The sequence below is a fragment of the Crassostrea angulata genome, chromosome 8, assembly GCF_025612915.1.
Source record: "Crassostrea angulata isolate pt1a10 chromosome 8, ASM2561291v2, whole genome shotgun sequence".
Taxonomy (NCBI): domain Eukaryota; kingdom Metazoa; phylum Mollusca; class Bivalvia; order Ostreida; family Ostreidae; genus Magallana; species Magallana angulata.
Genome location: NC_069118.1, coordinates 2,718,206 through 2,735,542, shown reverse-complemented (window position 1 = coordinate 2,735,542; position 17,337 = coordinate 2,718,206). Strand labels below are relative to the sequence as shown.

The window sequence follows — 17,337 nt, the reverse complement described above, 5'->3', positions numbered from 1 at the left end:
TACATGTTATGTTTAATTTCAACTCAAGAAATCAAATCCTGCAAAGCTCTATGAAAGTGGGTTGATATTATATGCGTCTTTTTTTACGATCGAAAATTCAATATAGGATATATTAATATCTGATTACACAAACTAACTGTCCTAGTACGTATGTTCGGTTTTCGGATGAAAATTTTTGTAGCTCTAGGGCAGGGGTTTGGGTTGACAAACCGTAGACCCGAATTTCCCCTAGAACGCGCTATAGTTCCGCAGCTATTTTGGCACCAGGTAAGTAAAAAATTATCGTCGTGGACAGGATTCGAACCTATGCGGGCATAGCCCATTTGATTTCGAGTCAAACGCCTTAACCACTCGGCCACCACGACTAATTACATTAATTTTAATTGTCACCTCGGCTGTAAGATTTCTCGTCATCCGTCTCCATTGAGGCTAACTAGCTCACTGAAACTTTTTTTTTCTAAACCCTGTTGAACTCATTTTCGTTGCTTAATTTATAACACTAAACTTCGAAGATAAATGCATTTTATATATATATATATATATATATATATATATATATATATATATATATATATATATATATATATATATATATATATATATATATATATATATTTTTTTTTTTCGCGTTATTTAAGCGAAGAAAACAAAATACGAATAGACACGTAAATTATAGAGCGCGTAAACTTATTGGTTGAGTGCGCTTATTATTGAGGAAGAAGCAAGAATTAATTTTGTTCATAACAATGAAGAACCAGTTGTACTTCGAACTTTTTCTAACAAATGCAAACATCTTGAGTTATTCTTGGTCATTATCAGTCTATCGGTATGTGAAATTCAAAAGAGTATTGCATTGAAATTAAATTACTAGTAGAACTTTGTGATATCGATTTTTCATGATATGGGGAGTTGTATTTTTATGGCTAATTCTTATTTTAAAATTAATATAGAATTAGTCTCTTACATCAAAACAATTGGCTATATTAAAAACTATTACTTTATTAATTCAACACAATTATTTATCGAAACTGATTATCTAATAATGAAAAGGGTTATAAATGAACTCACTGTTGTTTTTTTAATTATCTAAAATTTACCAATCCCCCTATAACGATGGGGAAAGATATGATACTCATTCAAGTTATATGAAAGTACCAAGCATTGACATATTGACACATGTTTTAGCAATCCGTTTACATGATAAAAGTAAACCCCACAGATGTACAAAATAATCAAAATAATGCCACCATTGTAGACAGGCGTTATTTTAAGTTTGCTGAATTCATTCGTTCGCACATAGACTTCTGTTGTCATTAGGGTGTAATTTTCCTACTGTTTTCAGCAACAGGATAGACATATAAATAAAGTGCCTCAGGAAATAAGGAAAATTGTTCGACGGAAAAATAAAAATCAGTTAAAATAAAGATGTGTTTAACACAATTCCTCTTTTGGAGAGACACAGAATGAAACATGTCAATGAACTGAAGAAACAAGCTAATATAAAACATATGGAGTTGATGCTATAAACAGTACCGATATTTATGATAAAGGCTAACCTTGCAATACATGCATGCTGATAAAGTGTAACCTCAATTAAGTTTTCTGAAGAATCTGTATATCACAAATTTAAAATATTTGACACAATGCAATTACAACGTAACTGTCAAATTTAAGGCATTTTGACTTCAAATCATGTAAAAGATTAAGTGAACTGAAAGACTTTATTTATCTTTATTAAATCATTCATGGTACACAATGTATTTTTGTAACATAACTCACATACCACACATAACAATACATGATTAATAACTTTGGCACAGTACTAGTTTAAATTCAAATATCACTAGCAGAGTGGTGTCAACTGTAACACTATGTAATACCTTTTGTTCTTATTAACACTTGTCTTATATAATAATTTTGTAAATCTAAAACACTAATGTAATTTTTTTCATTGTTAACACTGATGTAAAACAATTGTTCATCTGTAATATATTTAGTAACAATGATGAAAATGTGTTCATATATAACAGTAATACAATATTTTTGTTCACACGTAACACTGATAATACAGTAACACTTAAGTTTAACTGCAACACTGATGTAATATATTTTGTCTATATGTAATACATGTACTCATGTTATACTTTTTCATCTGTAACACACTTTTGTTCATCTGTAACACTGATGTAATACATTTTCTCAATATTGACAAACAATACTGTAATACTTTGGGTTTACATGTAGAATTTATGTAATGTTTCATTCATCTGTAACACTAATGTTATATGTTCTTTTGTATGTAGCACTGATGTGATAAACTTTATTCATCTATGCCACTGATGTAATACTTTTGTTTATCTGTAACACAGATGTATTTCTTTTTTTTTGAATGTAACACTTATGTAACACATTATTCATCTGTACCACTGATGTAATACTCTTGTTTATCTGTAACACTGATGTAATACTCTTGTTTATCTGTAACACTGGTGTAATACTTTCTTTTGTATGAAACCCTTATGTAACATTTTATTCATCTGTACCACTGGTGTAAAACTTCCTCTACTTTATCTTGGTGAGCCCATTGTTGTTGAACCTGAATTATACAAGGAACAGTAGTTATATAGCATCATTAACTCAAATGAATTATCAAATACTTTTGTAAATGTTATCATATACAGCAATCTAAGCTTACAGTAACAAAGATTCTTTCATTTTGATATTAAAAAATATTTAAACATCCAGAAAAATTAGCACAAGCAGGTATTACTATAATCACTATAGAACAAATATTGTAGTAGACTAGTTTGCTTTGATATTTTTTTAACAAGTTTCTGGTGAACCCACAATTTTTTGGGGCAAAGGAATAAAAATTGATTTGCAGTATATATCTGGTGACAATTTTTCACACAGGGTTTTAACATCTAGTTAGTCTGACCTTGTCCCACACATCTTGTGGTTTGTTGGAATGAGAGACCGGGGCAGAGCTTGGTCTTGTCTTCTTGGTACCTGTTAACACATAATGACAAAAACAGTAGAATATAGACAAAATACACTGCAGGGGTCACACAACATTAACAGTATTCACTCATCAGATTGCAATACCACAACATTGAAAATTAAATGATAAGACTCATACAAAATAACAGAAGGATTCTTCGGTCAGCAATATAACAAGTACAGTACATTACATCCTACTAAACAACTACTTCATGGGTTGTTCAACAGTCATCAATGATATATATATATATATTTCCCTCACTCTTACCGTGGGTGACTGATTTCAGCGTACTAGTGACTTGTTTTCTGAGTTCTCCGGTCGTGAATTTCACCATGGCCATCAGTAGCCGTGTTCCACCGTAATGGTTAAAGACCTGCTCTATCCTCTTGTCACTCTTTACCAGCATCTGGACAATGATCAAACCTGTTGGATTAATCAGTAAAATCATGATCAGATAAACCAGTAAAACCGTGATAAAACCATTCAGATAAATCATGGAAACCATGGTCAACCTGTTGGATATATCAGTGAAACTGTGATCAACCTGTTGGATAAATCATTGAAACCATGATATAATTAGATATTCATTGAAACAATGAATACAACCAACACAGAACGCATTGAAACCATTTGACCCATTTCGCAATTAATCAAACAATTAATTAGAATCATTGATAATCAATGAGACAATGATACCAGCCAATGTAACTAGAGATACTTTGAGCAAGCTCACAATTGATACCATCAACTAAAACAAATACAAAAACTCAAGTATTTCTCTATTAAAAAGTAATATATGCACCATTTTTCTTATAGTGACCTTGAACTTGCAAAAGCGACCAAGCAAGGTCAACACATATTTAAAAGTCATAAACAATCTTTGTGTCGAAATTAAGCTTTTAATCGTTTTTCCATTACGAGCTATGGTCTAGACAGGAAATATGCATATAGTTTAACAATGAGAGTTAGAGTTCATCTTATCTCAATAAATTGCACAGGATGAATGTTCTTTAAAGCATCAACCATATATCTATGTGACATTCTCACCAATGATTTCCAAGAGTTCGTTACTAGTGTTGGTCCTCAGAAAGTCCAATAGTTTCTGCATACAGCCAAGCTGTGATAGCTTCATGTGTACATCAACCTGAAAAAGGCGAAAAAATCAGTAAGGTCAGAACCACACCTTTAAGCTACCTTACATGTGAAGGTTAGCTTCATTATTGTTACATATGATACTCAAGAGATCAACAAATGTGACATGGAGGCTCACATTCCCAAAATGCACCAGGTCTCCTAGTAACAGTGAACACAGCTTCTTCACTTCTGGAGAGGAGGCAAACAATGGGGCCAGCAGCCTGGATCCCCCCTCCTGTATGAGGAGGTCCCAGCACTGACCAGACACTGGCCTAATGGGGTCAAGGACAGGTTTGGGGACCTCTGGGATTGTTTCTTCTTTTCTTGAGTCAGGTCTGTTGTCAATTACATCTGAAATGTAATCATAACATTCAAAAGAAAATCAAAAGCTCTCATCATTCTATAGTATCATACACTAAATGACCATGCTTTATACATTGTACTGCTACAAAAATCAAAGTACCGAAGAACTGACGGGAGTTGATTTTGTCGATGTTTATTTATTTAAAAAATCAATGATATGTTATCTTGCATGACAAGTACATGTAGTTTCTAATTTGAATTACGCACATTTTTATAAGATGAATTTTTGGACTATTTCGACAAGAATGTCGAGAAACCCCCATATGAATCATATTAAATAATATTTACAGATAAAATTAATTCAAACTATGTATCAGTGATAGAAATATTTGTCGGAGAGTTGATTAAAATCAACTCCCAAAAAATTGAAATATAAGTGACATCCAATCGTAGAAACTCTCAATGCCTCCAGAAACCAAGGACAACTCCTGATACCTACAATAACTGTATCACAAAACAGTCCTAAAGTCGGTTTGCTACAGACTTCCTCTGATACTTACACTGAGTCAGGAGACAGTCCCTCTGACACATATATTGACTGAGTCTGAAGATGGTCCCTCTGATACTTACACTGACTGAATCTGGAGACAGTCCCTCCAATGCTTACACTGACTGAATCTGGTGACAGTCCCTCCAATGCTTACACTGACCACGTTAGGAGACGGTCCCTCTGACACATACATTGACTGAGTCTGGAGACGGCCCCTCTGATTCTTACACTGACTGATTCTGGGGACAGTCCCTTTGATACTTACATTAACTGAGTCTGGAGACAGTCCCTCTGATACTTACACTGACTGAGTCTGCAGACGGTCCCTTTAATACTTACACTGACTGAGTCTGGAGACTGCCCCTTGGTCTGATTCTTCCTCCACCCTGGGGATGACATGAGGGGTGGTGGGGGCAAGTCTCGGTCCAAGAGCATCCTTGATGATGTGGGCGACGTGAGGAGACATGGTGTGGAGGGCCTGTTGTACACGGAGGTCTCTGGTGAGAGCTGCCGCCGCAGACTGGGGGCTGGAAAAGATAATGTAATTATCTATTATCCATGTCAGATACAAGGCTGAGTATCACCTACTCATTGTGGGCAGCTTATGCTCTAGAAACTGCATAGGCTTGACCTGTCAAAACCCAGGAAAACCATGTATATTTTGGGTAACAATTAACCAGTTATGATATATATTAAATTACATTTTATTTCTATTATATTCTACTTATTGTTTACATTTTAAGAATACTAGAAGGTTATGTGATGACATTAAATGATTGATTTTAGCTCTGACAAACCGTAGTCGGGCATTAGCGCTGGCGTTCACTGGTCCGTAAACACTACTGAGGGTTATCTCCCTCTCCTCCACACACTGGATGTTGGCTCGAAGGATTTCACAGGAAAATATCTGTCATATGAAATATGTAAAGAGTTTTCAATATCACACAATCTTACCCCTATCTTAAAATGCACAGAGTTATTTGCAAATCAAATAAATCCTAAAGAGGCAATATTGCTACTAATATGTACATTTGTTTTCCCTTGGACTGGAATGTCACATTTTTATTGGTTTAACCATAGCACGTGATTGCCTCATATATCTCTATATTTGTTATGTGAGAAATAATATTAGGCAATATGGCTGTCATTGGTCGACGCTTCGCTTACTCATTTTTACTCATTATACATTTCATAGTATTTTATATATAAACTGCATGCAGTAAGTTCTTAAAGTATTTGGAGTAGTTGCCCTTTGAAATTCTTTGAAATTAGAGTAGTTGCCCTTAGAATATTGACGTCACATTGTTTTGTCTGGAGCAGAACAAAATGGCAGCATCGTAATTTGCTCAAATCTCTGCAGAGGAAAGGGAGAAAACATTTAAAATTGAATAGCAACAAAACATTGTAAGTAAACATGGGTGAAGCAAAGATTTCGAAAGAGTATTTGAAAGGCGAGATTGAAAATTTTGAAGAGTTTAAATGAGTTAAATTGGACGAGATGTTAGGCATCTTGTACATGGCTTTGCGTAGATCATCGCTATTTGTGAATAAATATGTCGCTTGATAGTCCTCGAGAAAACAAAACACTTATTAGGTTAGTTACTGACTCACTACGGAAATATATTGGGTTGATCAATCTCATAGAAGGCTCGGCTTCGCCTCGCCATCTATGAGATTGATCAACCCAATATATTTCCGCAGTGAGTCAGTAACTAACCTAATAAGTAATAGTATAGTATCACATAATTTCAATTTAAAGAAAATAATAGGTAAATGCCAAGAATAGCCTTTATATTTTCATTACCTGACATTGCAGGTGGGAAGACTGAATAAAGGGTACGACCACTCTAAACACCCCCGCCTCATACAAGCACTTCCTTAACAACCGTCGCTCGGCGTTTATTTCCTTTTGTTTGAGTCCCTGACGACGCTCTTCCTCGGACACTGTAGACAAACCTATTGCACTGGAGGGTCTGCTTTTAACAGGGGATGTGGGACGAGATGAACTGCCCTGTGTTGAAGCATCTGACTTAGAGGAAACAACTGATTTTTTCTTTGATTTTACAGTTGTTGGAAACACGTCAGAAAAAGTGTGACAAGAACACAGGGACATGACTAGCACTAATTCTAGGAGAATCACGATCAACTCCACTTCCTTCTCCTCAAATACAGCAAACAAATCTGCAAATCCTAGGCGATCCAGCACCCGCAATCCATTGGCCGACTTAGCTCTGTGATCAGGACAGAGCTGCTTCTCTTCCTCTCGAGCTTGATGGGCCAAGTCGGAAACATTTCTGAGCTTTCGTGAGAAGAAGGAGAGAAGTTCAAACATAGGTTCTCCAAACGAATCCCACACCATCTGTACCAAAGCTCTGTTGATCTTCCCATATTTCTTTCTATAATTCAAATCAAAAATCAAACCAACAAGCATGTTCATTCATTAAAAAATATTTCATAGACCATATTTACACTGTATGCATCATTTCATTTTTTCCAAATTTCTCAGATTATTTGATTCAATCATAAGAAATTCTTGTCTTTGATCACAAATAATTTTAATTCCTTTCTCAATAGAAAAATGATAAATTTGTTAATCATTTCCAGAAAATTATCAAAAAAATGCTGGCTCTACCTTTGAATCAGGCAGTCTGTGAAGCCAGACAGGTCGAGGGAGTTCAGGTCCTGCTTATTTCTGTGTGCAGGCCACAGGCAGACATTGAGAATGGCGGAGGAAATGTAGGTCAGGAGGTTAAGGTCACAGCCCGGTCGGTAGCCACAACTGACCACCTTCTGTAAGGAGTCCTTGTTTACTTTGGCTGAAAAAAAAGAGTCATATTCAATTACACTCTCAAGATTTTTGTCAAAAACCAACTTTTAAAATCAATTCATCTCTGTCATTTCTTTTAAATCTTCATTGAAAATGCGATTTCCCGTACTTTTTACCTAGATTGTTGAAGGGCTGTTTCATCAATTAAAAATATGTACAACAGAAGAATTCTGTTAATATTGGTATCAACATTTGCATGGACTATAAATGTACTTCAATAACATTTTCACCTTCTTTACAAAATATTCTGGTCAGCAATTCCACGTAGCTATCCAGGCCTCTCCAGAGCCTGCCCTCCCCCTCCCCCCGGCCCCTGAGTGGGGGTCTGTCCGATTGTTTGTCTGTGTGGTGGGAGGGCAGCAGACCGTGGGACAGGTGACTCATCACCTCCTTACACAGGCCCAGCCTCCTGGTGCTGGTCACATGGTTCATCAACACCAGCGCCCTCTGTCTGACTAACCTGTATTAGGGGAAGGTAACTCCATAATATTATAATTTGCACAGACTTTCTTAAAAATAAATTAAGTGTACATGTATATGAATTGGTGTAAGATTAAATTGACATATTCATTAGTTAATTAGAAATATGACAATCAAATGACACTTTTTAGTTACAAATCAAATCATAATTTTACATAATAGTGATATGCACACAATATGTCTGTTATAATTTACTAATCAAAACATATTAATTCAAAATTACTAAAATAAACAATGTGCAGGACTTCACAATTAAGTTATACGGTTAAGTGACAATAAAGTGCATTAATTATTATCTACTTGTACTTTACAACAAGAAATAAAAGACTTTTTATAATGGGAGTGTGAAGTATGTGGATATTAATCATTTAGCTCATTTAGCTGATACAGTAATAATCACCATTGTAATTTAAATATTACATGAAAGTGAGGGTGTCAACTGGGCAAAACTACAGGTGAGATGTAACCATGCTTGGTGGAATAAAATCACCAGTGGTAGTGACCAAGGAAAACTTGTGTGGGTATATTATATATGTACTGGTATACTGTATGATAGGGGTTATCAATTTGTGATACATATTACTGGGGATCATGGTTCCTAAGTATGTTCCAAACACTTATTCAATTTAAAAAAATTCTACTTTTAAAAGAGTATGTACAGTAACTACTCTTTTTTCCCCTCCAAACTTGAATAAATTTTCCAAACATTTTCCATGATTCCCAGGTGTTTGCAAATTAACAGCATAGAAATTGAATACATGTACTGCCAGGAATTTCTGTGATAAACAGTATACAAAGTTACGGTATAGACATTCTGGTTTTTTTTAGATAAGTAACTATAGGGTACAGTTTGGTTTCAGTTAAAGATAAATTGCATGCAGGAATGTGGATCGGGATGTTCATCGTAATATTTTTCATACATGAAATATCTATTTCAAGGGACTATCTTGTCTCAACGCAAAACACACTCCGTACAGCTAAAGGTCTAGAACATTTAAACACAGCATGACTCTGTTCTGGTTTCTCTATCTTAAATCTACAACCAGGGGACGTATCTCAACACAAGGATGCTAAAATTTACTACACCATCAAACATTACACATCATCACTTACAATTATAACTTATTTACTTTTTTGTCAGAAAAACAGTATGAATTGAAATGAATTCAAAAAATATGTATTTAAAGGCTGCCGCTAAAATAAATGAATGAGAGAATTGTTCAAGCTCTCATAAAATAAGAAGTGTTGATATATTAATTGCATATATTATTGAAATCTGTAAGCCTCAACGATATACCCATAAATAGCATACCTAAACTGATTCATGATTCAAACTCTGTAATATAATCATTAAAATTATCAACTGTTCTGTAAATAATTATATGAACAAGAATTAATTAATCAACAGTTTGGTGAAAATACAATAGAGCCATTAGAATAAATTTCTAATCCATATTAAACATTAAGAATGTGACAAGGTAAGAAGACAGGTGAGTGAATGTGTACCTGCACTTAGACTGTTTGACACAGGTAAGAGTGATGGGGAGGGTCTCCTCGTCACTGACCACTGTGACCCTCCCATGGTCGGTCTCTGACAGGATACACAGCAGGGAGAGGGCCTCTATCTGCTGGTCACTGCAGCATTAAAAGGTCATCATTGTAGTTAATATCAATGAGTCAGCCATTGTAGTCATAGTCACAGTACAAAACAAAGATAATGGAACAAATAACCCCCTCTTACTTTAAATGAATAAACTTTCATGAGAACATAAATTTAGTTTCCTTATAACTCGGTTATAGCAAAGATATACTTAATTATGTCCAAGACTTCCCTTTATCCTAGTTTGTACTATATGAGTTTAACTGTATTATGATACTTTGACACCCATACGTAACGGTATATCAACATAATGTATATACACACTATATATTAGACTTTCTGATTTATTGGACAGATAATCCTTAGATCTTAGTTTATTTATAAGGCTCGCTACTATTACTTTTGTTGACCTGTCAGAGCCTCCCCCCGGTCTGTACTCACCACAGTCCGTCCCTCAGCATGGTCACTGCCACCCCAGTCACCCCCGAATCAACACTACCAGCCATCGCCGAGTCCTCACTCCTTACAACCCCGCCCAAAATCTTGATGTAGATTTCCTGCCAAAAGTAATCAACATTTCAGAGAGTATGTCAGTGCATGGCCCTACAATCAGCAGTGTTGTCTTTTGTGAGTAAAATTGAGTTGAGAGTTTTTAATGCCTCAAAACTGAACTTGACTAACTCCCCTTTATTTGTTTAAAAAAAAAATATATTTCTGTGTGCCAAGTCAAAAACTGCAATAGAACTCACATTTTTAGTAATTACCTGTATGAATATATACAGTCAAATTTCATTATCTCGAACTGGATGGAACTGTTTAAAAACTTCGAGATATCCGAGTATTCAAGATATCAAGAGTAAAATACTTAAAATGTAAGTAGTTGGGACTTACAAATCACTTTGACATATCTATTGTATTCAAGATATCAGTGTTCAAGATATCAAAGTTCAACTGTAGATCATGTTGTTGGTAATTCATTTTTTTAGTAAACATTTATTCATGGACATTCTTAATTAAATGATGATCATTGATAAAAAACTAATATCAAAACATGTATATTAAATAGATATATGTGTTGAAGGAACTGATTTCCTTCATGTCCCTGTCTTTAGCCTCACCTTGAGTTTGGCGCTGGAATTCTTGAGTTCCGATACGACAGGTAACACCCTGTTTTCAATGATCCTCGAGAAGTCCGGGAATTTCCCCAGGGACTGGAAGAAGCAGCCGATCCTGTACTTGTGATCCAGGGCCACATCCTCCACAGAGAGTGCGGTCAGCAGGAGAGGAACTAGGTTACTCAGCACGCCCTCATCCCACTCACCCCTCAGGCTTTCCTCCTTCACCACCTGACACAGTTATCTAACATTAGTCTTATTGTCACTCACAGCCAATTGTGAAAAGAGCTTCATGTGAAAGTTATATGAAATTTGCGAGTGCTATTTTCACATAAATTCACTTGAGGCACAATTGCCTGTTTTTTAACACAAAAAATGTTTAAGTTTCTTTTGGAAAACAATACCTAAAAACTTTGACAGTAAAATATGGTTTACATATCAAATGATATTTTACATGCATATTGGATTGAGAGAAACAAATATTTGATGATGTATTATTCTGAGAGGCACAGTGAGATAAAAAATTTCAATTTTATCTATATTTATTTGAAAAATCGTACAACATCTTTCTTACCTGTTTAAAATATCAATTTAGATCATTACAAATCATATTTATATAAAGCCATTCTAACAACCAATCAACTTTCTTGTCTTCACTCACATGAATGGCCGTGTCCACACATGGACCGAGACACTCCCGGGAGGTGCTGATAGCGTGGGCAAGGTCTCTCAGAAGGTTCCCCCTCAGCAGACTGGCCAAGTTGTCCCGGTTCTCACACAGTCGACTGATTAAACTCCAGGCCATCTCTTGTATCTTCTGGCTCCCGGACTCCAAATACTGACACACCTACATCACAGAAAGGGGAATAAGCAAAACAATAACTTTTCACACTTGATCTGGGTTTGCTGAACATATTTCAATTACATTGAATATTTGTAGTTTCAAAAATATGCAAAACAAAACATTCTGTGTAGAGTGTCACAAAGTTCTGCAGCATTCTCATTTAGACAAATCATTCTAAAAGAAGACCTTATTTAGCTGATCCTGTGGCAGGGCCTCTTGACAGGAATACCCTTCCAGCACCCCTCGGAAGGCTTGACAGGATATTCTACCATCGGGCCTCTTGCTAAGTCCCTCTAGCATTTTCAAAAGTGCACCGATGTCAATATCTGTTGATCAAAACAACGGAGCTCATATCAGTACAATTGATTATTTTAGGTTTACAAAGGACATTCATTGCTTTATATTTAGTTGTAGATGAAATCAAACCCCAGAAATAAATCAACCTGAAACATTTTGAAATCAAATTGTATAATGATTGATTAATTAATACAGTTGATTGATTGATTGATTGCCACTCACAGCCAGACATGTTTCATTCTTTCCTCCTCCCCCATTTGAATATTTGATTGATTAATTGACAGATTGACAAGTCTGTTACCTTCTTCCTCCCCGTCTGAGTCTTCCCCTGAACTGTCAGTGCCCCCCTTAGGTCTCCGTTTACCTCTCCCAGGTGTAGTTTGACCCTGTTTGTGACATTCACAGGTGAGGTGTACCGTCTTCTGAGCCCATGGGGATGGGGATGGAGCTTTACTGGGCAGTCTGGAGTAAATGTTGTTTATGTTGTCGTAATCTGGATCCCTGAAATCAAAGAAATACCAATAAACTTCTTGCTTGATCAGTAATAGTAGTGGTTCTGTAAAATTCTTTTATTTCTTTTTTTATGAAGCCTGTCGAGCTTACAGATTTTTTTTTTTAAAGATAAAACTGATTATCTTATACCGTTTTTCCTGAAGTGGTCTAGAAAAGGAAGAATACAAAAAGACAACCTGTATCCATCTGTATACTGAATTTATCAATCCAACTCATGTACTGGTAGATAGACAGTCAGTAAAAAGCCTACCATCAAGTAATATTGGCTGTGCATTTCAAAGAGCAAATATAAATGCATGTCTTACTTTGCATTCTTTTGTTTCTATGATTGCTAATGTCTGTTCAAATACAAGCAAATATTACAGTTTGATTAAATATAATCCAATTTTGCAGCTTTTCACACATGAGTATTAGACTTGACTGGTGATATATTGTTTAAACAAACTACACTTGGGCAGGTTTTCAATCCAGGAAAAGGTCTAATCCCTGCCTCTATTGTCACATCTTTGTTGACATAAGCATGCTGACTGCCTCTCCAGGCGGCAATATTAAAGCCCTGTGTATTTACTCTGTGTTTTATAAATTTTTATGAACACTTGAAATTGGAAATCTCATCAATAAATTTAAATGCCTTACTCTACGGCCACCAAAAGCAAATTTAAAGCTAAAATACCATTCAACAAAAAAAAAGGTAATTATCATTTCACAAAAAGGATAATAATTAATGATATTCTCAAAGATTCTAACAATAGAATGGATCAAAATTAACTTCAAACAATGGAAAGCTTTTTGCATGGATAAGACACACATTTCTATCCTTAAAAATTCCAAATATAGATGAATAATTAAATATATAATGCATTCTTGGCTACTTTTGAAACACACAAAATTGATATGAATTCATGCATAATTGATCCTTTATTCCACTTCTTGGTACTATCCCTGGTTCGTGTTGTTAAGATTACTATCAACTGTCTTAGAATTTTGTCCTACATTCGTTTTGTATGGGTATTTGTGATTTGTTCCACCTTACAATGTATATGTCGGGTGACCTTAGATCTTACCTGTCGAGTTGCCTCTGTTTGAGCTGATGAGGAGGGGTTTCCAGGTATTCCCCAACTATCGCTAGATGTTTACGATCCACCTCAGAGATAATGGAATTAGTTGGATGCCAGGATGAAGGGCCATGAGAGCTTGTCATGATTAAAGAGTAGCAAGGCTTCTCTAGAGCACAACATAAATAAAGTATCAATGAATTTTAAAAAGAATTATTACGTCTGATTTTGCCTTCATATCTAAATTGATGCACTAGTGAAATAAACTCAGTTTATATAAACAATGAAGATCATATGCTGCAGCAGTTTGGTCAATAAAAATACAAAAAATTATTGTAATCCAGATGATATCTTTCGAATCATATTTATTTCTAAAATTGAAATTTTTTTACCTGATTTAATTTTTTTTTCTCACCTAGACTAGATGTAAAATCTTTATGATCCATATCATGGTTTTTTACAGAAAAAATCTAATAAATTTTGCATATACATCTTAATGGAAGCGTGGACTTACTTTTAAATTATACAACTCTCCCTTTTAAATTTCTCTGCTCTCCATCTGACAATCCTTGAGTCAATTCTTCGTGTGACAGTCCTCGGATTTACCTCGCAGGAGCCATGGGACACATTAGTCTTGTGTTCAAACATAAGAAAATGGCCCCTGTTGACTCTCTGTGTTGACAGTTCAGACACACGCGTGACGCATTGTAGAACTCTCCGTTACCGCATATTGATTTTGTCCTGATAAGCCAAAGATTTATTTGACTTTTACAGAAGCGTTTTAAAAAGTTGTTTACCTTAGATTTAACAAAACTGTAGTTAAATATGTTGAATAGCGATCCCGACTGTAATTAATATGAGAGAGAGAGAGAGAGAGAGAGAGAGAGAGAGAGTTTTCCTACGTTCATGTTAGGTAAGAAGAATGGGGTTTTAGACAACCTGCTATCCTCACAAAATTTAATGTTACAATCTAAGCGCTATATAGAGTGGAACAATCATTTTGATCAGATCTTTGATCCACTCCGGCAAATACTATCATGGTATATCTCTTTTTTCTTTAAAACTGTATAGTGCGTTTAAATTTTTTTTCCATCCACTTGTATTTTGCATCTATATATAGAAGGATATGACAAAAGCCATTAGAAAATGTTTTCCTGAATCATGTTGTGTTTTATGCAACATACATATTGAAGAAAATTATGAGAAGATTCCCCCACCTATGGATTTGGAGGGATTAAAGTATCATACTATGACTATGGAGGAGCACGTTCCAGAGTTTGCAAAATATTGTAAAACAACAAAAACAATCTGAAGAAGTGAATCTGGGAACCCAAAAGAAACAAAGTTGTTTCCTCGAAGTAGACAAACAATGTCTGCGAGTCCATGTACTCTATTTTGAAGCTGTCAATTAACCAACTGACATGCGAACCCCCCTGGAGCTAGTTAAAAACTTAATAAAATTGTTCTGTTGCAATATATCGGGATATTCAACGTGATCTGCACGCCGTTGAAGGGATCTGTGCAATGGTGCCTTGGACACGAAAATTTCAAGTCAGCCACCTTGTTTGAAATGCAAAAAGTGATGACGAAAAGGACGCACTGATGAACAAATATCAGTGATTCGCTCTATAAGAAAGAAAAACTAATCGCATCATCAGATGGAAACACTGAGACGGGGGTCGGAGAAACGGCCAAAAGGCTTGCTTCTATGGCCGTTAAAAGGCACTCGGTAATTATTCAGTCGGCATATGATTTTTTACCAGTGGCACCAACTTGCGAGGGATGGGTAACTTTCAGAATGAGCTTTGGTCCTGGTCAATGTACTGAGAGAGGCACTCCTACCAACAGCTTTACAGACGAACTTATTGGAACAATTTGCGAATGATACGATGAACATAGGTGAGATGAGTAAGTTGCAGCCATATACGAAAGTAAATGGGATATCGTTGGAATTCTCGAATATGACAAGAGGACCAGAAATATCATGTTACATTTATGACAGGTGGGAAAAAGTAATTCAGATGACTTGTCATCATCTTGACAAGTGATTTTGATTACGATATCTAGCTATATTTTTCAAGAAAATTTGGGGAGGAAAGGGGGGGGGGTATAATCATATATACGTGAATAATCTACATTCTATACCAGTATGCAATATTCCAGAACGAGTCTGGCATGATATTAGTTGACATGTGACTTTTAAACATACAGTTCTATGTAAAAATAAATTCATATAGTGTTCTGGCAACGCGAAAGTCACCAATTTCCTTAATATTTTATACACTGGTACGCCTAGTTGTAATAGCAAAATAACACTATATAGAAATCGGTTACTGGAGTAACCGTTGCCATGGTATATGAAGTTAAAATGGAAAAATTGCTAATTTTCTCAATTTGTACCCACATATTTAAGATTTACCTTGAGTATAAGCTAAATTAGACAGAAAATAATCCTCGAATAATGTCAATATTCGTTTTTATAGAAGAAAATCGATGAAAACACCATTACTCTTTTCAAAAATTGTATATTTCTACCAATGTCTATTCAATATACAATTTATATATAAAAAAATAGCAACAGGGCCAAGGAAAATAAAAAAATGAAGATGATGTTTTGATAGGTTGCGTTTTATTTGTCGATATACAACAAGAAGACTGCAACAGTCATATGTTTTTGCTATGGAAATCTCTCTCTCTCTCTCTCTCTCTCACACACACACACACACACACACACACACACACACACACACACACACACACACACACACACACACACACACCTCTTTAAGAGAGTTCGTTGCATAGGCAATTATTTTCAGTAAAAATTCAGGGCTTTTGTGTTTGGCTTTGGCCGATCACAGTTGTGTCCGTATGAAGTATCCGGAAAAGTTTCCTATTTGCATATGCATTGCACCTCGCACTATACTTTGTTCACACTTGAGCCAGGCGTTATATATTTTTCTTACGATAAAAATGTTATATTTCTACCTTATAATACAGAATGTACCCATCGCCGCCATCTTGAATTTAATTAAAACTGTCACATCAGGTGCACTGGCGTCGGAAACAAATTGAAAGTGGGTGGGGGGGGGGGGGGCGGGGGGCTATCCTAATTAGACTTATCCTCAGAAATCTTAACAAACAAATAAAAAAAAAAAATTCCCAAAATCATGAAAATCCTAATCTGTGGAATTCTAAAAAAAGTCCTACCAAGGATTTTTTTTTTCAAATCATGAAATTCCTAATCTGTAGGGGGAGGGGGGGAGGGGGGGGGGGGCTAGTATAACTATGACTCCAACTTCTCAATATTTCAATCTTTCCAAGGTAAATTTAGGAACAATTCTGTTTGCTGCGACAAAAAGGGGGGGGGGGGCTGAACCCTCTCTGATGCTATATGTGCCTAATGGTTAGGTCTAACTTTGCAAAAAAAAAGTGGGGGGGGGGGGGGGGCTAAGCCCCTCCTAGCCCCCCCCCCCCCCCCGGTTCCGACGCCTATGAGGTGGAGGATTTGCTTAAAACTCATGGGTAAAAATTATTTTGCGATCCTCTGATCTTCGTCCTCCGATCGGTCTTTCAACACCTTAACTTACAACTGATATAACCATAACGGTGCATTCT

The 17,337-nt window shown here is 35.7% G+C and overlaps 1 protein-coding gene and 1 non-coding gene across 2 annotated transcripts; both read right to left on the bottom strand.

The window, feature by feature from the left end:
- Positions 1 to 283: 283 nt before the first annotated feature.
- On the bottom strand, positions 284 to 365 carry Trnas-cga (transfer RNA serine (anticodon CGA)). Its single transcript has one exon. It is a non-coding gene; the product is annotated as a tRNA-Ser (tRNA).
- Positions 366 to 1,717: 1,352 nt separating this feature from the next.
- On the bottom strand, positions 1,718 to 14,529 carry LOC128157885 (uncharacterized). Its single transcript, XM_052820546.1, has 18 exons — positions 14,234 to 14,529; positions 13,729 to 13,888; positions 12,453 to 12,652; positions 12,041 to 12,180; positions 11,672 to 11,857; positions 11,014 to 11,241; positions 10,337 to 10,452; positions 9,802 to 9,930; positions 8,046 to 8,275; positions 7,621 to 7,804; positions 6,793 to 7,384; positions 5,786 to 5,895; positions 5,328 to 5,515; positions 4,272 to 4,486; positions 4,049 to 4,145; positions 3,269 to 3,424; positions 2,939 to 3,009; positions 1,718 to 2,596 (listed from the first exon to the last, which is right to left on the bottom strand). The coding sequence occupies exons 2-18, from the start codon at positions 13,863 to 13,865 to the stop codon at positions 2,534 to 2,536; spliced, it is 3,042 nt and encodes a 1,013-aa protein (XP_052676506.1). The 5' UTR covers positions 13,866 to 13,888; positions 14,234 to 14,529; the 3' UTR covers positions 1,718 to 2,533.
- Positions 14,530 to 17,337: the final 2,808 nt, after the last annotated feature.